Below are 27,556 nucleotides of genomic sequence, written 5' to 3'. Positions count from 1 at the left end.
ACTCCAAATTCTTTTGGTAATCTTCCTCACTTGTGAAGCTGTTGTTTCTCAGTATGGCACGGGAGTAACAAAATCCAATGCACCTCATCAGCGGGCATTTGGCACTAAAGCCTTAAGGCTAATGGAAGATGTTCATTTAAACAACGAAGTACCAAAAAGAGATACACAAAACACAAGCCACGTAAAAACAGATGTTCATTTCCCATGTGTTTCTGCAGAAGTCTGGAACCATACAGACACACTGAAACGCGTTTCTCTGTCTGGATCTTGTTTCTGTAGGGTAACAACTGAATCAACTCGAAAGGACTTTTGCTGGCTCACTGGTAACCCTGGCCGTATTTTAGAACTACAACTCATCAAAGCACATAAAAGTGCAGATTTTAAACGGGACTCTCAAAACCTCGTTTAAGTATTAAATAGATGTTATGTGCCTCTTGCTGAGACATAATACCAACGAGGTAGTCAGCCTACTCCACTGTGACAAAAATACAAACACTTGATTAGCACACACACAAAGAAAACAGGCAAGCACTCAAAAGCTTCAGTCACCCCCAGACAGGACCTGGGCAGGCTGAGGTCAGTCTCAAACCAAGGCAATACTCAAGTTTGGAACAAAGGTGGTTTTCTAAAAGCCCCTTTGACGGTGACAACTGCAAAGACTCAACTTCCATCACGGCTGCAGCCACTTGAAGATTGGCAAGGGAATATTAATGTAAGATATTGAAGGAAAACCTTTGTATCCAAGATACATAAGCAACGAGACTTCCTTCAACTTTTGTCATCCTCCTGCCCATACAGATGGTCATAGGTCCTGTTGGTTTGCAACTTCCCTTCCCCCAGTCTCTGCACCTCTCACCTCTTGATGAAGTACAGAGCGCACACAGTAATGGCAACTTCTATGCCTATCTCAGCACAGCTGGATGCTCAGTCCCTCCACACTTCCAAGGAGACATGGCATTTGCACATGACCAATAACATGCACATACAAAGAAAAAAGCTTCAGTCACACTGAACTGAAAAATATTAGCTACCATCAATATAGAACCACAAGCTGCTTCCACCTGCTGGGGATACAGGACCAAAGAGAAGCAGCAGCTAAAAATCCTTTCCCAGCAACCAGGCATCATCACAACTCCAGTGGGCTCCCCCCTCCATCCCAGTGGATTAGTGCATCTGTGAACTCTTAAAGTTTGTGCCAACACCATGTTAAGTGTCTCTTAACATTGTTCCTGGTAAGCTTTCAGGTATCTTTAGCTTTCTTTTAGCTGAGAACCAGTCAACTCCATCAGTATTGCGAAAACCAAACCAAATCCCCAGTGAGATACATGAAATTTGACTGAAGAAGGCAATAGTAACAATTTAACCACACATCAAAAGCCCCAGGAGAAAGCCACAGAAACACCACAATAAGATTAATTTCTGCACTGGCAGAGGGCACAGAGGATAGGACAAACAAGGTATTTCCAATTTGATTCCACCTCTAACACTACAGCCAAATCTTACTCCAAGACCAGCTGGGCACTGCAAACACACATTTGTTCCAACACTACAGTGCCGGTCCCTGCACTCCTCCCATGAGGGGTCTGCAATGTGCTTTCAAGCCTTTCAGGTACATACTACTCTCACACACAAGGACTCACAAGGATGTAGCAAAGGCAGCAGGGAAGCAAAATGACTTATCTGTAGAAGGACAAAATGTGGAGACGACTCTAACCTGAAGCCAATACAAATGAGGAAATCACCCCAGTGAGATGCAGAGATAAAGCCCTTCCAAAGACCAAGCCAATTCTCTTTTAAAAGCTTGGTTATAGACTGGTTCTTGGAACAGACCTTTCTCCAAGATGCTGTACCCATTTCATTAAGACTTAAGATGTGAATTATCCATCTCTATAAAAAGACCTTCCACTTTCAGAGAAACCTCACGTTCTCTTTGAGGGCTGCTCAATCACACAGCATTTCAGGGTTTTTTCACTACATCATAAACTATTTCAGAAGCTTGCTACTCAAAGATAACGAGCTGTCCACAAAATCAGAAAACCCAGCACTGTATCTATTTGTATTTGGGGAAGCCGGTTTTGCATTCTAGAGATGTGGAATTATCTTTCCTCACCAATAACCTCTTTCAAACACAACAGCTCAGCTCTTCCTGTGCCTAAGTATCAGCAATACTTCTCCATTTGAGTGCTGTGATCCACAAGCAAAGTAAATAACGTCCCACTAAGTACAAGGGAAAACCTCCTACTACCTTGCTAAAACACTTACAAACCCACAGCAATGCTAACACAAAAGAGTAAATAAAACTATGGGATGCTGTCCACAGCTACTAGCAGATCCTTTCCACTTCTGAGCTTAGAGAAGTTTCAGCCCATAAACGCTCTCCATGTTTCCGCAGAAACGTGTAACTACATACCACGGGAGCACCTTGGGTCCTCCCCACCACTTCATCTGCCTTACATAAGAGCTGCCACTACAACACAGTTTGAAGATAATGATGTACTCCATGCTTGAGAATCACACATTCAGCTGCAGCTACCTACTGTATACCAGTAGTAACAAATGGAAGAGATACTTCAAAGAGCACATTATCCTAGCTGTAATTTATGCATGCTCCTTCTTACCATCAAGCCATTTATTTTAAACCTGTCAGATACACTTGTATTGTAGCATCATGAATAATTTAAGAAGTAATCTGTATAAACCAAGCTTATAAACTTAACAGCAGGTACAGTACCTTTCATTCAAGCAGACTGCTCCCTGATAAAGTACAAGAGATCTTTGACTACTTCAGCATGTATTCATGTGTTCCGAACTTCAAATAATTCTTCTTTGCTGCTTCCAACCAGGCCTCTGCTATTTTAAGTGTTTTCTAAGTAGCTGCTTAGATGAGTACTGTACTAATATATGAACTCTTAAAAAAAAACTACAAAGCTTCTGGAAACAATTAGTAAAGATGACCAACTACCCACGAAACAGCAGGGGAAAAAAAGCAGGTGAAATTTGCCTCTTTCACTGAGAGGTCTGAGTATTATTTACATTTAACAGATGTTGTCCCTTTGTCACACTGCTCCTCCTCCACAGGGAGAAGGTATGGTCAGCAAAGAACTCCAAAAAAAGCCCACCTGTTAAGAGAAAGTGTTTTGATCAGAGCTGATGCTCACACCTCCAAGTAAACAGAGCTATCTTTACAGCATGTAATGGCACCAATAAGAGGTTTGCAGATAACACTGGCCCTGGCTGTGCACAGAGCTACTTCAACAACATGTGCTTCACTGGCAACATCAAAAACGAGCTCATTAGGTCACTGGACTTGCCCAAAATACACATCTTCACAAAATGAGTATTCACAAAGAAGGACACACACCTATTTATTGAACCATTAAAGCACATACACATGCAGTTCACCTATTTCCTGCTTAGTAAGTTCCTCAGCTGTATAACATGCATTTAAGTCAACAGCACAGCATCAAGTTCTTAAAGCACAACCTGGTTAGCGCTTTTCTTCAGTGACACTCTTCATGTGAATTACTGCTCCAGGATTTTACCCAAATTACTCCATACTGCTACAAAAGCAACACATTTACTGTTCTACCAAAATATTTACCAGCAGATTTGTTCCTCGAGACGAATAATCTTCATTTTGCAAGCGGACTGATTTTACCTTCCCGGTTAGAAAGGACTTCACACCTCAAGAAAGCACTGTCTGGGGAGCCACTGTAATATATAGATGATTCCTTCTGCTCCTACCATCAAGTTCACAAAAACAAAACATAAAATACAAAACAGAGCAGCAGAAATGTCTATGCCTGGATAGTCCAAAATTAATAAACAAACCAACTGCCAGTAAAGTGCACAAGTCCTATGCAAATCAATATGGAAATAAAGAAGGAAGTTTTGCCTTTCAGCACATTTGAAATAATCTTGTGCCACAACAGCATCTTCCTGAGGATATCAACACTGAGGAAGTTAATTGGAGTCTTGAAAGATATCCTAAGGGAACTGCTCATATTTAGCATTTGCAAAGATTAAAAAGGAAAACTTTCAGTGATCAATGCAAGTTAAACCTTGGTAACACACCACCGTGCTAGCATCACCCTTGCCAGAACACATCTCCTCAACTAACACGGCAAATGTTAGCAAACTTGTTTAGCAAAAACAAGCAGCTCTGCCTAAAAGATCTAGAGCCCATTTTCGAGTTTGAGGACTGAACACAGCTCTGTTTGCAGAGCACAGAAATAGATGAATGAACGCTCTAAGCTGCTAATCGTTTGCTGCTCTCAAAGTTTGTCTCAGACAGTTCTGGACACAAAAAAGACAAATATAGCACTAGAGAAATCAGTCCAGATTGTACCTGTCATGACTTGGCTAAGAGGGAAAAAAACCAACCCAAAAAAGCCACATACAAGACAGGCTGGCTAACAACCACAAATGTGTCTTCATCAACTCCTGTTTGTTGAGTTCTGCTTTTATACAATAAAAAAAGTTTGAAACTAAGTGGCTTTCATAAATCATAAAAACTAATCCAACTCACCTACACAAAGCAGCTGTCTATACAATTTACAGTGATAGAAAAATTATACACGTCAAGCCTATCAAAATACTAAAACAGTATTTCTACCTTTCAAACACATCACTGCACTCCTGAAATCTTTCTGAACATGGAACTCTCAAAAGCAGCATGTTCCATTACCACCCAAGCCCAGAAACCTTAAAAGCTCAACTTTGTCAGAAAAACATTAAGTAAACTGAAACAAATCTGTGACACCTTTGAGTAACTGTCTCAGGAGTCTCCTAACGGAACTACAGCTCCTTCAAGAGATTAGCATACACAATAGTTTGCAGTAATAAACTGCAGTTTAGCCCTTCCTGTGTGGGCACCTACACACAGAAATAAAGTTGCACCTTGATAACACCACAAAGCATCTCCAAATTGTCAAAGCTTTCCAATGACATCTGAAAAATACTGAATTTCATAAACCAAAGTTGAGCTCCTTCAGAAAGCTACCACTGCTCCTCAGTCATCACCTTCTCAAGAAACTAATGCTTCTGAAGTTCATGAAGTTAACTACACACAAAATAAACAGATGATGTCTCTAGATCGTATCATTTCATTCGGTACATTGGGTAAGTTATGAACTACAGGACCATTACAGGTGATGAGCTAGAAGTTTTCTGTGGGGGATCGCAAAGTTAACATCACCTGAGAAAAACAGGTTTCCCACACGTTTCCCTTTCTCAAAGCTCAGGACCATAAACAAACTTCTCTCCAATGAAGTCTGCAGTAGCTCACAATTCACACAGATGGAACATACACACAATATAATTAATCATTTAACAGAACTGCCTCTTCTGGTCTCACTGAATTAATGGTTTCAGTGATCACTAGCAACATCTACCTCACAGCAGTGAAAAGGAAACAAAAAACACAGGGGCAGAGAAAAAGGTTTCAATCAAACATGAACTGAAATTCTCCTTTCAAGCCAGCAGTTCCAAGCCTAAAGTGTATTTTAATTGTAAATGTTACATGGTTTAAAAAAAATTAAAACTTGCCCAATCTCCTCAATGAAAACATTTTCCTCCCCATTTTCCTTGCAACTGTCAGTTTGGCAGAAAATTAAAGAGGATTTGAAACAACTTTTCCCAAGGTAACGTATGCCGATAGAAATTAATTATTCATCAGTGAAAGCAGATTCAAAACTCATCACATGGAAATTCCTCAGCACCAGATTTTGCATGCCTGTTTCCAGATGAAAACAATTTCAGTGTCAGTGGAGTCGTGCTTTGCCTCTGCTCCAGAATTAGACGGAAGGAACAACTGGGCAGGGAAAAGCTGCCTTTAAAACGCACACAAGAGCTTATCCAAGCTGAGCAATCTCTCTATCAACCCAAACAAATCATGCCTTCTCCTGTACTCAAATTGAACACGTTTGTTTTCTCAATCTTTGCAGCCCCTTCCTTTCCTCACTTCTCACAACATACTAGAACTAAGTTAAATTTCCTTCATGCAAAGAGTATTTCTTTTTCTCAAATGTTGGTTCAGCACTGAAACTTCTAATACTCACTTCCACACCCATTCCTGTGCCCTCTCACGTTCTCAACACATTCTGCCTGATATTAGCTAAGTCACTACCATTTCCTCACCCTTTCAGTTTCTGAGTCATGCAAGCCTTTGCTCCAGTTCTGCTATGGAAATGCTCTGAAAGCACAATCTAACATGATCAAACAGCCAAAGTACACTACTCTTTCCTATGGACTCTAATCACCATCACTCCCTGAACACTTTGCTCCTCTCCTCCTGCTGAACCCAGCTGACACCAATTCCTTAAACGCTCTGGCATTTTCTATTCCCAGCCACAATGAGAGAGGGAATAATCCAACTCATACTTCACAACATTCACTAACCACTAGGCGTATGTGAAAACTCTGATGTGAAGCCTAGGTGTGTGTAACGCTCAGGACCTGGTCATGAGTGTTTTTACTAAGCAACCCGGGAGAGAAATTAAACATCAAGCATGAGCTACTGTTCATTAACATCAGAAACATGACATACAGCCTGGACAGACAAACAGAAACTCAGAGCTAACATGAACAGATCAATCAAGACATCTGAAGTACTATCAGACCCAAACTCCCTATTTTTCTGGGGAACACTGGGCCTTTTCCCTTTGTAGGCACACAATACGTTCAGAGATGTACACAAAGGCGAAAATCAAAACCCCATCACGCTCCAGGTAAAAAAAGGAAGAAAACACCATGTTTGTGCTTCATCTTAACCCCACCTCCAGGATGAAAATCTCCAACAGTTGCAGCTTTACACATCAAAAGCACTGTCAGACTAGCACATACTTTAACTTAATGAAGGGTCCTATTTTCATTTTGGGGCTGTTGTAACAGAATCTCAGGGAATTCCCAGAATTTTTTGATGATCGCTTTGGAATCAGAAGCCTTCCACTGAAGCTACCTGAATTCTAAAGAGGCTTCTGTCATATAACCATGAAGAGATTACATATAATTTAACATTAAAGGGATGGGTCTCTCCCCTCCAGTTGTAACTCCTTTGTATTCCTATTTAGGAATGCCTTGCTTGTTTGACCGAAAATGGAAGTGCCTTTTAGCTATGACACAGTATATATGAAAAACAAATAAAAATTAAGATTAATCTTCCTTCCACTATTGTGGGGAGAGAGAAGAATATGAAGAGATGCGAAACATCTGCTCTGAAGATCATTTTTCCCCCTAACAGCAAAATTCTTTCAGCAATAACTCGTGAAAACAAAGGCTATTAAACTGTAAACTACAAAGACGATCTATTAGAGACAGTATTCAGCTAAGACAAGTTTTTCAGCATATCTTCCCCTGTTTAAATGACTAGATCTTCAGAAGAAAAAAATTCAGTTGGGAGGTTCTTAAATGGGTCATTATAGCTAAGTGGCAACCACAAACACTTAGGACTGGAACCTAAAATACTAGCATTCTGTTCCTGTGCTATTTTATTGACAGAGCTGGGCGAGCATTTTTATTCCAAAGTGTTCTGTACCAGGTAAGACAAGGAAGGACAAAAAAAAAGCTGCAAGCATGTATCCCAGCACCTTAGGGACATGCCCTATCTCCTCCTCCTCTCCTGTTTCTCCATGCTACTGAATCCTTTGTAAGCCCTTCCCCAAAGGACAGCACTGGGATTTGGGTTTTAAACTCAGAGATAAATCTCTCTCGAAACAACTCAAGCCAAAAAGTTCAACTCGTGGACATAAGACTGTGGCTCTCCAGCCCTAGCTGGCCATACCAATACACCAAAGCCTAAATTGGGCCTTAATTTGCAAGGAGTTAATTAGCATTCACTGGCTAATGAAACACGGTATTACTCAACATGCATTACAGATTCTATCCATGAGCTTCTTGCACATTTTTTACTTCTGCAGTTAGCCTCATCCAAACCACTTCCCTCTCTTTTCAGCTTGACACTACTTCTACAAAAGCCTTTCCAGCTCCTAAATTCTTTACATTTAAAATGGAGAAAATTGATCCCTCTGTTCCTTCCCTCCAACAAGTGTCTTCTTGTGAGTGCACACAACAGCAGCTCAAGGAGCAAACTGAAAAACACACGGCCAACGAAACGAAGCATCAAGATGCAAAAAAAAACATCCCTGCTTCTGCAGACACCAAGGAGAGAGAGCAGGTTTTAAAATGGTTGGGCTCCACGGCACACTCCTATTTCCCTGCCTACAGAGACTCTCCAGAAAACAAGGGGAAGGATAATTTCAAGCAAGAGCTCCTCAATCCAGCGTGAGCCCGACACAACGAAAGAAAACCCATCAGCACCGGGATGATTGCAGTCTAATCAATCGCAGCGCCAGCCATCCCTACCCTCTTTATTTTCCCCCGTGCCCAAAGGGGGCGGGCACTGCAATATCACCACAGGTTTGAAAGGCATGAAAACAAAACTCGGGGCTTTGGCAACTCCCAGGCAAAACAGATCGACAGAGCAGGCGATCCGCCGGCGATGAACGGCAAGAGGGACTCAGCCGCACGGCACGAAGCACGCCGCGCCCGCACAGGCGGAGGAAGCTGCACAAACCCTGTTGCTGGGTGCAACGCAGCTGCTTAAAAAACAAAAATCACCTCTAAAAATACAGCCCGTCCGGGCATCAAACGCTTCTATTTACGCACAAACGTAAAATATTAACCCATACATTTATTAAAAAAAAAAAAAAAAAAGTATATATATATAGTAACAGCAGACTGTGACCTTTAGATTGCGGGATGCTGGCGTAACTCTGTACCCCAAGCAGGGCGAGTGAAACCCTTCCAGGGCAATAAAGCGGCAATAAAAGGCAAGGCGCTTATTTCCAGGAAACCTTCACTCGCGATGGCAGGTTATTGCATACAGCTTCCAAATATTGACAAAGATCAAGCGCCTTCCATGCGGGGAAAGCAAGAACAGCTCTTCCCAGCCTGCAAGTGTTTACTACGCAGCTCGCAGCCCTGGCTGCAGAGGTCTAAACACTGCGCCGGGCTAGGGAGGGGGTTAAGAGTAGTACGAGGGTCAGGTGGGGGAAACACAAAGGAAGGGACGGCCGCCCGCCCGCAAGCTGGGGGCTGCGGCCCTGCCGACCCCGTTTGTCAAACCAGCCCAGGGAAAGAAGGGATGGAGACGTGCAGCCCCGGGTGGCTGAACGTGCCAGAGAAGCAGATGCGTTACAGGAGGAAAACACGCAGCTCCCCGCGGGCTGGGGTGAATCCCGCTCCCCGCGGCGGGAAACGGCGCCCGCCGGCAGCCCCTCCGCACCCCGGCAGCCCCTCAAGCACACACCACCTAACACAAGAACATCCGAACACGCACACGCAGAGGGGAGCCCCTCACACACCCCCCCAAACGCAACACAAGAGAGCCCCCCACAAGCACCTCCCCCTCCTAAACACACAGAGGGGAGCCCCTCACACACACACACACACCCCCAAACACACACATGCAGGGCGCTCCTCAAAAACACACCCGCGGGGAGCCCCCCACGCCCCCCCAGACACACCCGCGGGGAGCCCCCCACGCCCCCCCCAGACACACCCGCGGGGAGCCCCCCACGCCCCCCCCAGACACACAGGCAGGGAGCCCCCCACGCCCCCCAGACACACCCGCGGGGAGCCCCCCACCCCCCCCCAGACACACAGGCAGGGAGCCCCCCACGCCCCCCAGACACACCCGCGGGGAGCCCCCCACCCCCCCCCAGACACACAGGCAGGGAGCCCCCCACGCCCCCCAGACACACCCGCGGGGAGCCCCCCCACGCCCCCCCCAGACACACCCGCGGGGAGCCCCCCACGCCCCCCAGACACACAGGCAGGGAGCCCCCCACGCCCCCCAGACACACAGGCAGGGAGCCCCCCACGCCCCCCAGACACACCCGCGGGGAGCCCCCCACCCCCCCCCAGGCACACAGGCAGGGAGCCCCCCACCCCCCCAGGCACACAGGCAGCCGAAGCCCTGCCACCCTCTCGGAGGCAAGCCCTCACGCCCACACTGGGAAGCCCTCCGCGGCTCCCTCACGCCCCAGGGGCCCTACGGCGATCTGCCCCCCACCCCCGGCCGAGGCGCAGCGTACTCACTTTCCCCATTCGTTGGCCACAGACAAAGTGCGGCGAAGATGAGCAGAAACCCCCAGACGACGGCGAGGGACCCTCCTCCAGCGCCAGACTTCATTCCTCTTTAATTGGCCAAAATCTTCCTTTCCGAAAACAAAAAAGTCCGAAACTGTTCGCTTTCTTTTCTTTCCCCGTTCTCTAAAAATACTTCAGAAGGCAAAAGGCGAAGGAGAAGCAGGATAAATAAATCCACGTTGCCTCAAGAAATGAAAAAAAAAAAACCAAGACCCTTCGGACTGGCAAAGCGGAGGGTTCCTGAGGTCCCTGGGTGTTGATCTTCCGGAGCAAGCACACCAAAAATACACAGATATTCAAGATGTATTAACGGCAACAAGAAGGCATGAAAGCCCCGGGGCGACGCTGTCTCCGGGGCGGCGGGGCGGGCTGCGGGGCGGGGGGCGCCGCCGTCTCCCCTCAGCGCTGGCTGCAGTGGTACATCGTGCACAGGAGTCGCAAACATGAGGCACATCGGAGCTGGCAGTCTGCATCTTCAACCTCCATTTTCAAACACCGCACAGAGAGGCAGCGCGCAGACAGACACAAAAACTGGGAGGGCTGCAGGGGGAAGGGGAGGCGGGGAGCGCGACCCAGACAATCTTATTACAAAACAACAACAGCTTCTCCGTCCCTCGGCACGGGCCCGGGGCTGCCCTGGCGGAATCCCCCCGGCTCCTCTCCCCGCTCAGCGAGGAGGGGGGTGGGAAAAAACCACCACCCCACGCACAACCACCACCCACAACAACAACACCACGAGTCCGGCCGGCTGCGGGGTCGAAATGCGGAATTTAGAACGAAAATGAATTAAAAAGGCTTCCCCCCCTACTCCTCCTCTTCCTCTCCTCGGCGCCGCTGCCACAGGCTCCTTCTCCAAAAAGGAAAAAAAAAATCCAGGACACACACACAAAGCAGCAGCAGCAGCGGCGGCGGCGGCAGGGCGAGCGGAGCGGCTCAGCACCCCGCCTCCTCCCCCCGCAGCTCTCCTCGCATCCCTCAGAGCCGCCTTGCCATCGCGCCGGGGGCGGGCGGGGGGGGGAAGGGGGGGAGGACGACGACGACAACAACAACAACAACAAAAACCACCCAGCGAATTTGTAGATCCTTTTCCTTTTTTTTCCCCTTCTCTTTTCCCTCCGCCTCTGGGTGTGCGCGCGCTGCAAGCCTTCCCCTCCCGCTGCCCAGCCCAAGGAGGGGGGAGGGGGAGCCGGGAAGAGGTGTGTGTGTGTGTGGCGTGTGTAAGCCGGGGGGGAGCGGCGGGGGGACGAGGAAGGCGATCCGGTTTGCTGAAGGTCAAAGCCCAGGAGCGCTCGTTGCGAAGGGTCTGTAATTCCTCCTGGGAGGGAAGGCGGCGGGTGTGTTGGGGGGAAGGGTCTGCTGCTCCTCCCAATTAATTCGCCGCTCGCTTGCAACAGGGTTTGCGGCGCTCTGCTGCCGCGTCCTGCCCCCCCTTCCTCCTCCTCCTCCTCCGCGCTGGCTCCCTTTGCGCGACGGAGAAGGAACGCTGGTAAACAACGGCCTCGGCGTCGCTCCGCCGCGCCCGCCGCCGCGGCTTCTCCTCTCTGCGGCCGCACGGGGACGGAGCTCGCGGCCGCCCTCTCGCGCTCGCGCGCGCGCGCACGCACGCTCCCTCTGTCGCGCAGAGGCGCGCGCCTCCACCCCCCCCACCCCCCCGCCTCCCTCGCGCGCGGGCTCCCCTCGCCCAGGCGGCGGCGGCCGCGGCGCGCGCGGAGGCGGCGGCGGCGGAGCGCGAGCGGGCGTGAGGTAAAAGCCGGAGAGGCGGCGGCGGCAGCGCGGAGCGGAGCGGGAAGCCGGCGGCAGCGCGGGCTGCTGCGGGCGAGGGGCCGATACCGGGCCCGGCCTACTGCATCTGCTCCGTCCCCGGCGTCCGGGCTAACAGAGAAAGGCGGCGGCAAAGCCCCGAGGGCTGGGGGCGCCCGGCGAGAGAGCCGATGAGCGACCCCCTGCTAGAGAAAGCACGTCTGCCTCCTGAAATTAAACGTGTGCAGAGAGAGATGTGACGGGACAGAGTTCGGGGCACGGATAAACGCGGAGCACTGCTTGCACGTGCTCTATTTATTTATTTACCGCGTTTAAATCCAGTCCCTCTGGGCCGATCTCCGGAAAGCACAGGCAGAGCCTGAGCGCTCGGCTGCACGGATGGGAGGGGAGGGAATGCCAGGGCTTGGCGCACCTGGGGCAACAAACGGCTCAGCGTTTCCCCTTCCGTGCCCACGGCCCGCAGCGAACGCTCGAACATTGCCGGTTCCGCGCTTCTTGCCCCCTGTCTGCCCAGGCACCAAGTGGGGATCGACTGGATCAGCTAAAGGAGACAAGGTTTGGGCTTTTCGGGATGGGCAAACGTGGGCCGCGTTCCCACTGCTTCCCCCAAGCTGTTAGTAGCCGTGCTGCACGGCATGTGGGTGTCCTGAGCCATCACAGCTGATTTGCAGTACTTTGGCATGGGGAGATAGCAGAATGATGCTGAAGTAGAAGACCGCAGACAACTGGGAGCATTAGTTATATTTTCGTTAAAAAAGACCCAAGCAACCACACCTACATGAAGAAACATGCAAATGCCACATTATTAATGCAAATGTCAAAATTACATTCAATTCAGCCCAAGCATTGGGTACTACAATAACCTTCAGCTATGTTACTATATCATTTTCTACAATCTTATACATATTTTTCTTCTCTGTGTGTTTTTATACCACTTTCCTCATCAGAGTGGCCAAGGATTGTTGTCTTAGTTACACATTAGCTCTCATACCCCTCAGGAAAGTTGAAAAGACTTTATTCTGCATCTCAGGTGTTAGGGGGGAAAGATCATGGGAGTGCAACAGGGCAGAGTTGTCACACATGCACGTGTCCAGGATCATGTCAGTAATTCAGTAATAACAAGTCAGAGCACGGGTGCATGTCCATTTGGTTGGCAGCACAACCCTTCTGAGATTCAGTTTAAGAAGGTAAATGCACATATACGGACTGTGCTAGACTGTCATACATGTGGATAACATAGACTTTATCAACTGCACACAGGCTTTCAAGGCTTCAGTTAAATTTGACCAGAAAGATCTTCATGTCCAGTAAATTTATACTTTTGCTGTGTACAGCCATGTCTAATACTAGTGCCAGACCTTGAGCAGAGCGAGTGTCATCTGTGTATGTTATGGTGTTGATGCCACAAAAATTGTACTGCTTTATTTAATGGAGGCACTCCCAGTGCTTCCCATCCTCCTGAGCTAACAGTGTGAAATTCATATACTGGAATTATATGGCTGAATTCTGCCAGGATATCTTTACCTTCTATGCTCTGGAGGTATGTGGGAGAAGCTGTTTGTCTGTGAATGCTGAGATGCCCGTAGCTCTCTAGTCTTGAGAGGAGAGCTGTGCCCGGCGTTCACCTGTCCTTCACGTGTTCGGCAGCTTTCAGTGCTAGCCATGCACATACATGTGCTCAGCTTCTGTGCACACTTCTAATCAGATTCAGCTCCTGTACGTTGGCATCTTCCTCCATGAAAACAAAGAGTGATTGCGCTATGGAGTGGGCTGCCCGGGGAGGTGGTGGAGTCACCGTCATTGAAGGTGTTCAGGAGGAGACTTGGGGTACTTGGTGCCATGGCTTAGCTGTTTGGGTGGGTTGGATTGGTTGATGGGTTGTACACGATGATCTTGAAGGTCTCTTCCAACCTGATTTGGTTTATTCTAATCAAGGTTTATTCTAACCTCACATAAACTGCAGTGCATGCCCCATTTCAAAATTGAAGAGTTATCATTTGGACAAATCAAAGTTAATCTTCATGGTAATGTGCAAAGGTGCTTCGTGGTGAAATCTATTTTCTTTTCAATGCTATGTGCCTCTGCTTTTATCTACAGACCTGTGCGAAGGAGGTTGGTATAAAGGGTGTGAAGTTTTTATTTATCAGGAACCTGGATCTGGCATCCTATTCCAGACTGAACAATATCAGATCCTAAAAGCAGCTTGGATGGCTTAAGCCTTTCTTTGGATTGAGAATTATTACAAATGCTTTGTTGGAATGTGCTGGAAGGTGTCCAGAGAAGGGCCACGAGGATGGGCAGAGGGCTGGAGCACCTCTCCTGTGACGACAGACTGAGGGAGTTGGGGCTGTTCAGTCTGGAGAAGGCTCCAAGGAGACCCTAATTGTGGCCTTCCAGTATCTTAAGGGGGCTACAAGAAAGCTGGTGGAGGACTTTTTAGGGTGTCAGGTAATGATAGGACTAGGGGGAATGGAACAAAAATAGAAATGGGTAGATTCAGATTGGATGTAGGAAGAAGTTCTTCACCATGGGGGTGGTGAGACACTGGAACAGGTTTCACAGGGAGGTGGTAGAAGCCTCATCCCTGGAGGTTTTCAAGGCCAGGCTGGATGTGGCTCTGAGCAACCCGATGTACGAAGCATCCCTGCCCATGGCAGGGCGGTTTGAACTTGAGGTCCCTTCCAAACCTAACAATTCTATGATTATAAACCAAAACTGACCAAATATAAAGACACCCATTCCAAAAGGAAAATGTTTCAGCCAGTGGATTAAATGAGCTGGTTAAAACGTGAAGTTCCTACAGGGCATCTGAACACATTAAGAATGTGTTAAGAGAAGGCTTCTCAAGCTGTGGCCATTTGCAGTCTTCACTGAGATTTGGCAAAACCACCCCTCAATTCTTTTTGTAACCTGTTTATTTTGTCAGTCATTCTCCCAGCTGGGACCTCATTGCCCTTGTTCTGCCTGCTGCATCTTGCCCAACAGCACAGCTATAAACTGAAGCAGTCCCGTAGCAATTCACTGGAGTCCCAGTCCTTGGCAGTATCTCCTTCATGAGGCCACTAAGTAGTATGTTTTAAAAATAAGGTAAGCACTGTTGAATATATATCATGCATCTAGATTTCTGCAAAGGTTCTCCCTCTTTCCTTTTGTACTTTAAAGTCTATAATTTTCATTTTATCATGACTCGATCTTCCCTGGTGGTAGAAAATTACTTTCTTCTCTGTCCCATTGGTCTTACAATTACTCCTCCTCTCTGCTGGTGCTGGGCTTCAGGCCTCCTCTTTTTCCACTGCTGGTTTATGGTCCTTGAGATAGACAGATGGACACCAAGAAACACATGAATTCACACACACACACTTTACTCTCTCGGGTGTGATGCCAAGTGCCACCAGCATACCTGTGACCTGTTTAAAATGCCACTTAAGTGGAAAATTCAGGAAGTGTGGCAGTAGGGGTGAAACAACGTGGTTAAAACAGCCACTGACCCTGGTCTCTCAAAACATCTATCTGCCCAAGGCAAATATCCTAATGCTCAGCCATATTTCAACTTTAACAGCAGCCTTACCACCGCTTTCAGAGGCCACCACTGGGGAGAAAGAGGCCTTACTATTTTCCCTGCCTCAATGCTCATGCTCCACATAGGCTTGACTAGACTTTATTTTGGCTTCTGCAACGCTTTCAGGGCAGACTGACCTCTTTCCCAGACACGAGCCTGTCACAACCTTTCAGCATCTGAACATTTTGTATTACCGGCATAAGGGAGCAGTTGAAATTTATTCTCCTGCCTTCTCCAACCATGTCAGCTCCCCAGGACGAAGGTCAGCCGTCGCGGAACATTGCCTGTGTCTGCTTGAGGTGCTGATTCTTTGAAGGTCTCTGCAGCTCCTTGCGTAGCCTTTGCCATGCTTCCAGCAACAGAAAGCACCTACCTCCAGCCACCTGCTCTTCTCCTCCTAATATTGCCAGCTCAAAATGTTCAGGCTCCATTTCAGGCTGAATGTTTATGTTGTAGGTAGGTGTGGGAAAGCAAGTGCAGGAAGGTAGGAATTCTGTCTGGGTGAGTGATAGATCTTTTGCACAGCTTGGGTGCGATATGTACACCTGAAGGTCGCAGACAGTCCTTGGACATTGCTCCTTTTGCCCCAAAATCTCTACTTAAAAATGGCTCATAACAAGCCTTTCCATACTAAGCAAAATGCAGGTTGCCCACTTTTACCATCTTGTCCACATTTTGCCCTTTTTGCTCTGCTGTAAATTGCATCACATACCAATGACCTTCACAAGCTCCCAACTGCAGGAAAATGCTGTCTCTTGGCAAGGGGACAGGAACACAGCACATACTTGGATGGATGCTGGGCGGGCAGGTTGCTGTTGACTCCTCTGCAGTGGTCAAGGTGTCAGTAGAGCCTCTCCATCCACCAGCCATGTTTTCTTTCCCAGTTCTGAAGCACTGGGCAGGATTTAGATATAAAGAAGAAATTCTTTTATGGTGAGTGTGGTGGAACAGTGGCACGGGTTGCCCAGAGAGGTGATAGATGCCCCACATCCCTGGAAAAATTTAAGGTCAGGTTGGGTGGGGCTCTGAGCAATATGACCTAGCTAATGATGTCCCTGGTCACTGCAGAGGGGTTGGACTAGATGGCCTTTAAAGGTCCTTTCCAACACAAACCATTCTACCATGCTATGGTTTGGGTAGAAGGAATCCTATCACCATAGTAGTGAGAAGGGTGAGCAGAATTCACGCAGCTGCAGGAGACCAACCTCTTAAGACAAATGTGGGGGGAAGGAAAAGAAAAAGATTGGACATGTTTGATGTGTACAAGACTTAAGTACCAAATTACTGATCAGACAGACCCAAGTTAAGTACATTTCTCTGGCTCTGAGTGCTTTCTAATTCTCCTGGCCCTAATGCTACTGCAAATAGTGGCTCAAGGTTGGTCCCTTCTGAAGCAAATAAAAGGCAAAAGGGAAACGGGGGTTGTTTATTACTTCTTTCCCACGCACGTTCCTCCTTCAAACAAAGAAGTGTGCAGTTACATGGACGATTTAGAGCAGCAGCTGAGCAGGAATAACTATAAAATTCATGTTTTAATAACAACAATAATAAGCACACAACAGCATTTATAACCCTAGTTACAGGCTTGAGATATCATATCCATAGCAACGGCGGCAAGCGGAGAATGCCATATATTTAGAGTTCCCGTGCACCTGCCTAAAATAGCCACCAATAAATTATGCTGATGTTTGTGCCTTTCTGACAGGGCTTTAGGAGGCTGGCGATGCACTCTGCCATCACACCGAGCCTCTGCAGCGCGGCACAGCCACGGCGGTTTCGCTTCCCTCCCAAACCTCCACCTTCTCACCTTTGTCTCCCAGCTGGTCTTCCCAAATGTGATAAATTAGTCAGAAAAGATACCTCAAAGGTGAGCACGGCGGCGTGAGCCAGCGATAGGTGCAGGGGAACAGCTGCCACTCGCTTCCAGCATCTGTCGGCTTCCGCGCTCCGGCACCACGGCTGTGGAAACGTGCCTACCGTTAATGCATTGAATTAATAATCTGTTGCCAGTAATTAGGGCTCTGTCCTGCTCCTGTTGCAGATGGTGGCAACATGATCACACTGTATATTAATGGCGTGTGTGTAAATAGTTTACAAAGAGTTAATGAATGACTGAGAGGTGTTTGAATACATGGCTAGTCAGTTGTGGAGATTGTTACAGAGTCCAACAGGTCAATCGCGTGCTTGTAACCGTGGCTTATAAGCATCTACCAGACCATCTGTTGATGTGCTCATTACATTTTATAACACAAACTCCTGATATCTGCAACGTGCTTTTAACAGCTATTAATCTTGTACTATTAACTCTTTCAAAGCAACATATATTTTTTTAACTTCAATATGTACTATTACCAGCAAGAATTACACCAACTTAACCAGGAGAAGGAGCAGAATTTGACCCCATGTAGTGGGCAGAAAGGATCTATCTCTATTACATTCTGTTTGTTTTTCCCTCCGAGCACTTTTGGGTTTCCACGTCTAAAACTTTTCATTTACATGAATCCAGTAGAACATAAACCAGGCCCACTCAGGTGCCCTGTGGGACAGCGTGATGCCAACCTATGGCACTGAGAGTGGTTGTAATCAGATCAGCACGTGAAAGAAACTTGCTGCATTTTCCAGTTGAATAGTAACATCCATCCTCAGATCTTAAAATGTGTTTATAGGCAATTAAATGTCACAGTTCGTTCCTAAAGAGGATAATTATTGCTAGCAGGAAGAAACACAGGTGCAGATTGACTCTAGTGACTTTAAGATCATCTCTTTTAGTTGCAAAATTAAAAGGACCATAAATGCTTCTAGGTTTCATAGACTCATAGAATGGTTTTTGTTGGAAGGGACCTTAAAGATCATCCAGTTCCAACCCCCTTGCCATGGGCAGGGACGCCTTCCACCAGACCAGGTTGCTCAAGGCCTCATCCAACCTGGCCTTGAACATCTCCAGGGCAGGGGCATACACAACCTCCGTGGGCAACCTATTCCAGTGTCTCACCACCCGTATTGGGGCTTGGGGTTTTTTAAACCTCAGGGGTTAGTAAGGTTTGGGGGTTTTGGTGTTGTGGGGTTTTTTTCATTAAACCTCAAGTATACAATAATTTATTTCTGATAGATTTCAAACTAAACTTCTTGTTTCTCTCCATATTTGCAGTTGACTCCAGATGGAGCTGGATATATGAAAATTAATATTATTTGTTCTAGTTTGACACAACATATAAATGGAACCCAAAATAATGTCAGTAGTGTGTTAAATCATGGGCTGTACATACTCATTTATAACAAATCCTTGGTAGAATTCTCTATGGAATAAAAAGAGCTAAATACTGCATATAAAATATTTTATAATCTATTTTTGTATTTATTAAATATGTTTTAAATGCTTTTATTGTATTTTCTTTCAATCATGTTTCCATTATATGGTAGCATCAAAACTCTTTCAAACCGAATGAAACCCAAACTACCTTAAAAGTTGCAAGAAGGCAAAAAAGATGTTTCTTCCAGGATCTCCAGCATAAAAAGAAGGGGGGGGGGAAAAAGCCCTGAAAAAGTTTTCCAAAATTGTGAGGAAAAAGCCCAAGCCTGACTCCTTCTTGGTCGCAATTGGATTTTTCACTTCCTATAAAAGCAAGAATTGGGCCAGGTGCTTTTTCAAAGAACTCAGATTATCATTAGATTTTAGGGTAATTTCCTGTACAAGCGTGAATAGCTGCATATACATCTAAGTGATACTGAAAATGTTTTAAAGCAGGTGGAACATATTTCCAGGTGGTTTGGGAATGTGTAAATATTAGCACATTCTGAAGGTTGGTTTTAAAAGGCCCTTCATACTCGATAGGTCTTGACACCAATTTCCCTCTCATTTACCCACTCGGTGCGCGCATGCATTGGTGTGCTGTATGGCCACCGCCTGTCTGAAACCAGATGACTCACATAGGTTCAGTGGGCTAGAGATGAAGGACGTGGAAAGAAGGTTGTTAATCATGGGCAGCTTGGAAAAAAATTTTCTAACTGGTCTGTTCCAGGGCATGCCGAATACAAAAATGACAACATTCCTCTGAAAGATGCCTTCCCGTCAGCACTGGGCACTCACTGCCTTCACCCCGTTCCTCTGCCCTTGGGTTTTATACCACATAGGAGCATTCAGAGTGGGCATGATGCCCGTGCTACGAGGTGTCCTTCTCAATATGTTATTCAGAAAACTACTGCATTTAAACAAATAACTCAGAGATACAGAAGGCTCTTGTTTTGTGTATTAATGAAGCGAACTTGGACATGAAATATCAACTTAAAATCTTGTCAAGCTTTAGGTCAACTCAAAATAAAGGACATGGGTCCAATGCTGGTTTGCTTCAGAATTTTAAAAGAATTAAAACTGACTTTCTTCTTCTTCTTCTTTTTAACATGGGGACTCCAAGATTATTTCTTACATTGCAGTCTCAATTTTCTCTTTCTGTACTTCCTCTACCTACAAACAACTTGCCAAGAAGACATGTGCTGCATGGGGAGACTAGTGCCCTAATAGAGAAATTGCTCAAAAAACCTGACTTTGAATCTCAGTTGTTTAAACCCCAGTTACCAGCCAATTATAACCCCCAACAGAGACAAACTGTCTGCTTCACACAATGCTTTTGTTAACTCCTCTCTATTCAACACCACGTGGATATGTTCAAGCTACTGCTCTTTCCTGGACGGGCTCCTCTAGCCCTGTCTGTACTTCTATTCTGCTCTTGGAGACAGTCACAGCTAAAATTCAGTCCAAATTGGGAAGATGTAGCATAGCAGCTCTTGAGACCAGCCATCAAATAGCCTTATATTTCTATCTTTATTGATTATATATTTATATATATTTCATATGCATTTGTCACAGAATCACAGAATGTTAGGGGCTGGAAGGAACCTTGAGAGATCACCCAGTCCAACCCCCTTGCCAATGCAGGATCACCTATAGCAGGCCACGCAGGAACTCATCCAGGTGGGTCTTGAATACCTCCAGAGGGTATTTATAAGGTGTACATGTATGACACCATCCTTAGTGGCTTAGGACCACTATTGCTGCCAGTTAACAGCTATTTGGGACACTGAAAATACTCATCCAAATAATCTGGACAAACCAATCACAGCATTTCTTCTTGTCTCTTTCCCATTCACACACTCCCCATTTTCTTCTCTCCGAGCATTTCTCAAACCGGTATTCATGCAAATGAATTGGAGGAACACTGACAATTTGTCCCTCCGCGTCGTGTGAGCTTCTGGATTTGTTTTGTGTGAGAGAGCTGTCATTTGCCTGGAAGTTCCCATAGAGAATTTACTGGCCTTCCGACGTTCCTGGCGCCAGGTCTGCATTCCCAGAAAACAGGCCAGAAGCAACTTGGGAAACAGAACCTTTGTAGTATCCACATATTGGGCCATATTCAACTCCAAAGTCAGCAGGTGCAACTCCCATTGATTTCAGTGGGAATTCTGTCTGCTTATGCTGGAGCTGAACTTGGTCCATAGTATCTGGGCATCTTTCCCAACAACTTTCTTCACTGAATGCAGGGAATGACCCAAAGAATAATACACTTCTCTGCTGTCCCTAGGAAAGGAGTCAGTCTGTCTTTTCAAGAGATTGTAGGGGAAAAAAATACCTGCTAGTCTTGCAAAGCTGCTTTTGCCATTGTACCTCAGTGTGAATATCTGAAACGTTCTCATGAGCTCACACTTCCCCTGTTTAATGATTGTCTGCCCAAGATCACCTCTTTTTTTTGAGGCTTAAAAGAAAGAATTCATTTACTCCCTTTTTATTTTTCTCTCTTATGACCCAGTATTTGTTATGCAATGATTTTTAAACATCACTGAAAAAAACCATGTATTGCAAGTCATTTAAGAAAGAATCTCTCCTGAAAAGGGCTGTGATTTTGTGTGAAGAAATGCTCTTTCTGCTAAGTCATCTCACAGAGAAAAATGCTCTGTTGCATGGGAGATTATTTTACTGAAATCTCGGAGGGGGGAGGAAAACTCTCAGGTACATTTTGAAGACCCTCACTCTTTAGGATGTGTCATAGAAAACTGAACATATGCTTAAGTTCATTATTAAATAAGACACTTTTGAACAAGGTCTTACATAACTGTATCTTCATGGCAGAGGATTTGCATTCCGTAGTATTTGCTACAGCAAGTGTAAAAAAAATTAAAATAGCATTATCATCTCCAGGCAAAATTTCTGTGTGGGTTAAGGCATGAGATTCCAATTCGTCAGCAAAATCTGGTGAGAGCAGATTTTGCAGAGGGGTGTCCATCATCACAGGGGCATGATCTTATCAGAGACTTTGGCATAGATTAGTTTATGTAAATTCAAGAGAAACTGCTGAGTCAGATAGGAAGATGTCTGGCTACTTTCTCCACCTTCCTGATCCAGATAGAGACAAGGCCATGCTGTTACCTGCTCAAGTTCTCCAAGCATTCTTCCAGAGCATTTAGTTGTACCAAGTACTCTGTCCAATAAGCCTTTGAAAAATCCTCTTGTTGGCTCCTAGTTGGTGTGGAACTGCCTGTGTATGTTTGTGACATGTTGTTTTCACTTGCCAACACACAGAATTGCAGGCATTTTCCTGAGGAGGCAGTGGGGGCAGTTCCATCACACAGCTGTCCTGGTGAGAACACGAGCTGCATGGCAGGGGTGCCAGGGAGGCTCAAGCTCTTTTCTACCTTTCTTCCTTCCCAGGTGGTGGCTTCTCCTTTGCTCCACTCCAGATACTCATAGTAGCAGCTATTACTCACAATTTACATAAAACCATGCCACGAGTGTAGGTTCTTAATAATGGCCCTTAATACAGATTTTTGTCTTCTGCAGGTAGACTCCTCAGAGTAGATTTCTAATGTAAGATTAGCAACACAGTCTCAAGGATCAAGAACAAGTGCATAGAAGATGAACCTTTGTCCATTTTGTTGAGGATAAACCATGGCAGAGGACTGAGTACCCTGAGTCTGAGAGGAGATTTCTACAAAGTGTCTTCCTACAAGGAGCCAGACAGCAGGACTGTGTCATTCAGCAGTGCCACTTGGTGCCCTGTGCACCTTAAATATACCATTTAACTGATAAAGTATATTAAAGAACTATCAGCTTCTTAGCCAAAGCCAGAACCGTGAACACAACCCAACACAACGTCCTCAGTTGTTCTGAGTCAAAAGATGGAAGAGGCAATGCCAGAAGATGTGGTCCATAGAAGAGCCTTTGTCTCTCGACACTCTTTCTGCCGGTGGTCCAAAACACCATTCTGCATCAGTTCAAGCTGCAGTGTTCTCACTAGAAATATTTGTGTGAAGCCTGGCATGAGGAGAAAAAGATTTTATAAACCACCAAGAGGCATCTTCTGACTTTACCAGGTCTGAAGAACAGAAACCTCACAGAGAATCTTTGAAGAATGTTAGCTTTCCAGGGTGACATTGCTCCTGAAGAACAAGAAGAGAAGACATGTAGAGCCACTTCCCCCCTCAGCCCCTGAATCCTATGTATTACTCCTGGCATGTAAACATTGGAGCCTCCTGGCTTCCACACGTGCCCCTAGCCCCTAGGAGCACAACATGAGCCACTCTGGCCGTACTGATACAGTATTTTTATCACATACACTGTAATATTGTCCCTTGTAAAGCACAACGCTCTCAAGCAGGCATATAAACTGAAGACAATCAAGATCTTAAAGGGTAATACATTCTTATGTGGTTAGTTTCTTATGGCACCATATAACTTCAGAGCCCAAGTGCAGCAGTGGCTTCTCCAAATCACACTATTAATATTGTATAATGAGCAGTGCTGCTGCTTCTGAATTCTGGCACACCAGAGAGTGATTTCCAGCACTTCCAGTCCCTTGTAAAAATGTTCTTCTCTTTGCTGTGTATATGCTTGGCTTCTGCTGGGTGATGCAGCTTGGGATTGTGGTGGTATTACTGTGACTGAAGTTGAGTTTTCCACACAGACGCTGGTGAAATCAAGGATGTGATTTCAGCCTTTTGCTGCCTAGTGATCCCCTAAATTGCAGTTAGAAGAGAAAAGTTTTCAACTGCAGAATAAGTTTCAGACCCTCGTGGGAATCCCTCCAGGATTTCTTCTCTAAGAACCAGCTCTCCTCCCCACTTTAACACCAAGTCAGGACATGAAGTGTCTCCAGTGTTGCACAGTGTGACCTAACACATCCTCACAGTGTGAATGAAGCTTTGAGCATTGTACCCAACCCTTCAGATGGAATCAACATTTTTGATAACTTATTTCCCTTCTGCCCCAGTGAGAGCACTCCTGGAAGTCAGTTTGTCCATGTTTACACAGAAAAGCTTGGAGCTGTACTGCAGTTTAGCCAACAGCCCTTCCCCACCAAATATAGATGTGAATGATGCTCCCCACAGCTTTGGCATTCGGCACTTCTGCAGCCTCTGGATTTTTGTGATGGTCCAGAGAACAGAATATCTCTCTATCTTCCAATCTAGTCTCTGAGAATAGCTGGAAATTAAGGTTAAAAATTGCCTTGCTTTTGGGCTTTGCATTCCTCTGCCTCTCTGTAGGAGTCACAGGAGCATCATGCCTCGAGCAGCCTCCTGTCACTGCGCAAACCCACACAGGTTTGTCTCTTTTCTGAGCCTCCACGCGAAGATCCCTGTAGAAAGACTCACCAGAAAGTCTCCAAACAAACAAAAGCCAAGAAACAACACAACCAGCCAACCCCAAAAAACCTGATGGAGAATGTTCCCAAGATCACTATTGCAAGAAACCCAAGCTCAGCTCGAATTGCTCACAGAGTTTTATAGAGCACTATTGTGCCTATGAAAAGCAGGTCTGAAATGACTCTTTCGTGGCAGGGTGGCTGAGCGAGAAGCAGCACTGTAGCTGTAACACATCCTTTACTTGCCAGCAGGAAGAGGGATGTGAAGGGCAGTGGAAAATGATGGTAGCAGTGTTTGTACAATGCCTTGCCACTTCAGAAGATTCGGGTGCTGGTAATAAACTGTCACATATGCAAGGCTAACACAAATTAAGTCTGTGATACACTAAATGTCATCACATTTTCAAACTGAGAGCATCTTGCCCAGAAAATCTCTTTCGTTTTGGGTTCCCAATGCCTTAAATCAACTCTCTCATAGCAAACGTGTCCCAGCACCTGGGCAACGAGCACCAGACAGAATGGAATAGTAAAGAAGAGCTTTTTTCCCCCATTAGTGGTATTTTGCTCCTTCCCACAGTAATTGGAATTCAGCTAACGTTAATGTTCCCATTCTTATGTTAAAATTAATAGCAGGCTGCTGGTATTGCAGCCAGACATTAATTGTGTAATATTCATACGACAAATGCTGTTCGGTTTAGAAATCTTCCAGATAAACTTAGAGAAATTTGTCACCACAAAACCATGAAAAAACTTCCCTGCATATTGATGAGGGCTTTTCTGTAGTAACTCCAGGCTCCTGCTTAGTCCAAGGGTAGCTGCCTGCCCCTGAACAAAGGAGAAGATCCAGCTGTAGCACTCCATTCTTTCAGGGGGGGTTGAATTTGCTTTTCATCTTCAGCCTGTCGTCTCTCACCAGTACCTAACACTGAAGAAATTACCTTCGTACCAGGACTTACTTCCCCAGAACATGTTGTATAACAGGTTAATATTTTACAGCTATTATCTGAATATTATTTGAATTTGAGTGACTAGAGAAGGAGAATATGTACAGCTCTGCTGGAGGGACTTGGTGAGCAGCTGGCATATGCTTTCCAAAAACAGGGGTCTGCAGAAGAAGCTTGTGAAGCCTCTTCAGTCACAGGAAAATCCCTGAGCCCAGTTCATCCCCAATTGAACCTTACTGGTAGCAGCATAACAGCCACTTTCCAGGGGTCAGACCCTGAGCTGAGCTATGGGGCCCCATGGGGGGAGGAAAGCAAAATAATTGCAGACATGTGCCAGGAGGAAAAGTGCAGCTTCACATGAGGTACCAGCCCTGTCCCTTCAGTCATGTCCTCACCCATCCTGGTCAACCCATGTCTCCTCTGTGGCCTCAGCTGCCATTTACATTCACCATGAAACAAAAATTGTCACCTTAGGTATCCTCTGTACCTCTCATAGTTCAGTCCTAGATGAAAATACCCCCTGCTTCCCTCCTTTATCACATACATACTGATCTACTCTTATTTCCTCCTGTTCATCCCTCTAGCCTGGTTTTCTTCACATCACCCACACCTGCATGCTATCTCCATAATCCCTTCCCTGTGTTGTAAACGAGGAGATCTCCAGCTGGCAAAAACTAGCAGAGATCCACTGAAGTCACAGGTCTGATGATCTTCCTGGGTATTCTATTGTAAATACTCGATGGCATGGTTTATTGTTATGCTATTTGCATTAGAGTTACAAGCCAGATGTTAGGATCATTATTCTGTTGTTCAATGAAGATTTTACCAACTATTCTATTCTTCCACTGTCTCCTCAGCTCACCCACATATACCCAAAGCAGTGTTTGGATGGTCAGCTTTTCAAGACAGGAATGAAGCTTTAACTCAGTCCTCTTCTGTAAATGGGTGGCTCAGCCTGACTCCAAAGTACAAAATGGTTGGGGAGAAAACACACTTAGGACAGCTTTGAAAAAAACCCAAAACAATGGAAAGGTGAAGCTACTTCTCTTAGTAACTGGAATGTTGGATACAAAGGCAAATAAGTGCTTAGCAGTGTACAAAATGCCAGGAACTCATACACCTCAACTCCTTACTCACAACTGCTAGAAAATGACTTTCACAAATGCTCTGCAGTGCTTTGTGTAACCTGAGTTTCCTCAGTTCCCTTCATTGTACTCCTCTGTGCAATACAGATTTGTAAATCATTCCAGGAAACTTTTTATTAACTCACAGGAGCCCTCCCAGACAATACTCTGTAGTTTCCACTGCTCTGAGTCAGACACAGTCGTATCAGCTGAGCCTTGACCTTTTTGTGTCATTTTTCATCTGGTGATCACAGACAGCCAAAGCAACTTCTGGATAAAGTTCTGCTCCAGGATTTGGAAGGGGAAGGTTTTGCCTGTTCTCCTAGCCCAGCTGAATTCACACTGAATAATTTCATTATGCCTCTGTAAATTCCTCTTACAGCTTAAAAGGCACTGAGTATTCTTCTTTCATTGATTACAGCTGAGCAGTCTAACACAGCTGCATTTCAATGGAAGTGAAGTGATTTCTTTATGCTATCGCTATTTTGCCAAGAGCATATGGTGTGAGGTGGATAAAAAGGACAGTATTGCAGCCAGCCACAGCAGAACCTCATCTATCATACTCTGAGCCTCCCATAGCACAGTTTTTATGTCTCTCCATCACCAGCTGACTCCTCCTTTGCCAGGATGCGCAGTGATAGGAGCATTTGTGGTGTTCCCCAAGCAGCTCAGCCATCAGATCTTCTGCTTCATTTCAACCCCATCTCAGCACAACCTATTTCCTCTCCAAGAGCAAGAAACACCAATAAATTATGGCTGCAGGAGAAACATTAATGAGGGTGGCTGTGTTTTCCCATCCTCTGTTTATGTGGTGTTACAACCAAGCAGCCAAGGTACCCCACAGGGGAGCTACTATTGATTTCAGAAGGGACTGGTGGTACAGGGATGTGTGGACTTCTGTCCCACCAGGCTGTCAGATGAATTTTTGCTGTGAATATGGCCTGAGCAATGAAGTAGGGGCTTTGGGGCTGCCCTTTGCACAGTGGGCTCATGTTTTACTTCTGGCAGTCTCTACTGGAGAATATTCACTAATGCATTGAAACTTTCTACTGACAAACACTGTGCTTCCCCAGACAGACAGCAGCTCACCCTCTTTTGTTTTCATCCATTTTCACAGTGTACTTCTGCTGAGCTGACTGACATTTGAATAAGTCCCAGGAGAATTATACCTAGGACATTTCTACTAAATATTGCCATTGTAGTAGGAGGGTGCAAATGCAAGGGAGGCATTTGGAAGAGACTTGTAAACAGTTGCCTTGGTACTACCCAATTAGAGTGTTACATTGTCTGGTGGGATTCACTCCCAGGAATGTGCACAGCCTGGATTAACTTTTCCAGAGCCAGGGTGGTAGACTGTAAGCAGTCAAAATCAGGAAATCATTTGGAAAT

At 45.9% G+C, this 27,556-nt stretch overlaps 1 protein-coding gene and 1 long non-coding RNA gene across 4 annotated transcripts in view; one reads left to right on the top strand and one right to left on the bottom strand.

Moving 5' to 3' along the window:
* IGF1R (insulin like growth factor 1 receptor) overlaps positions 1–11,706 on the bottom strand; it is a 182,843-nt gene extending 171,137 nt beyond the window's left edge. For 2 of the 3 annotated variants that reach the window (XM_068143346.1, XM_068143347.1), the window contains exon 1: positions 10,099–11,706. In XM_068143346.1, the coding sequence (XP_067999447.1) occupies positions 10,099–10,192 (94 nt within the window). In that variant the 5' untranslated portion in view covers positions 10,193–11,706. Of the gene's footprint in view, positions 1–2,731; positions 2,754–10,098 lie in introns of those variants that run through there. The other variant, XM_068143348.1, reaches the window with a different exon arrangement.
* Positions 11,707–11,977: 271 nt separating this feature from the next.
* Positions 11,978–24,631, top strand: LOC137443590 (uncharacterized). The gene is made up of 3 exons (XR_010987943.1): positions 11,978–14,997; positions 20,334–20,438; positions 22,299–24,631. It is a non-coding gene; the product is annotated as an uncharacterized lncRNA (long non-coding RNA).
* The last annotated feature ends 2,925 nt before the right edge of the window (positions 24,632–27,556 follow it).

This window comes from Melanerpes formicivorus, unplaced genomic scaffold (genome assembly GCF_026170545.1).
Source record: "Melanerpes formicivorus ecotype bairdi unplaced genomic scaffold, bMelFor1.0.p_v2 SCAF_10, whole genome shotgun sequence".
Classification (NCBI taxonomy): Eukaryota; Metazoa; Chordata; class Aves; order Piciformes; family Picidae; genus Melanerpes; species Melanerpes formicivorus.
The sequence above is the reverse complement of the archived record's forward strand: the minus strand, read 5'-3'. Positions and strand labels throughout refer to the sequence as shown.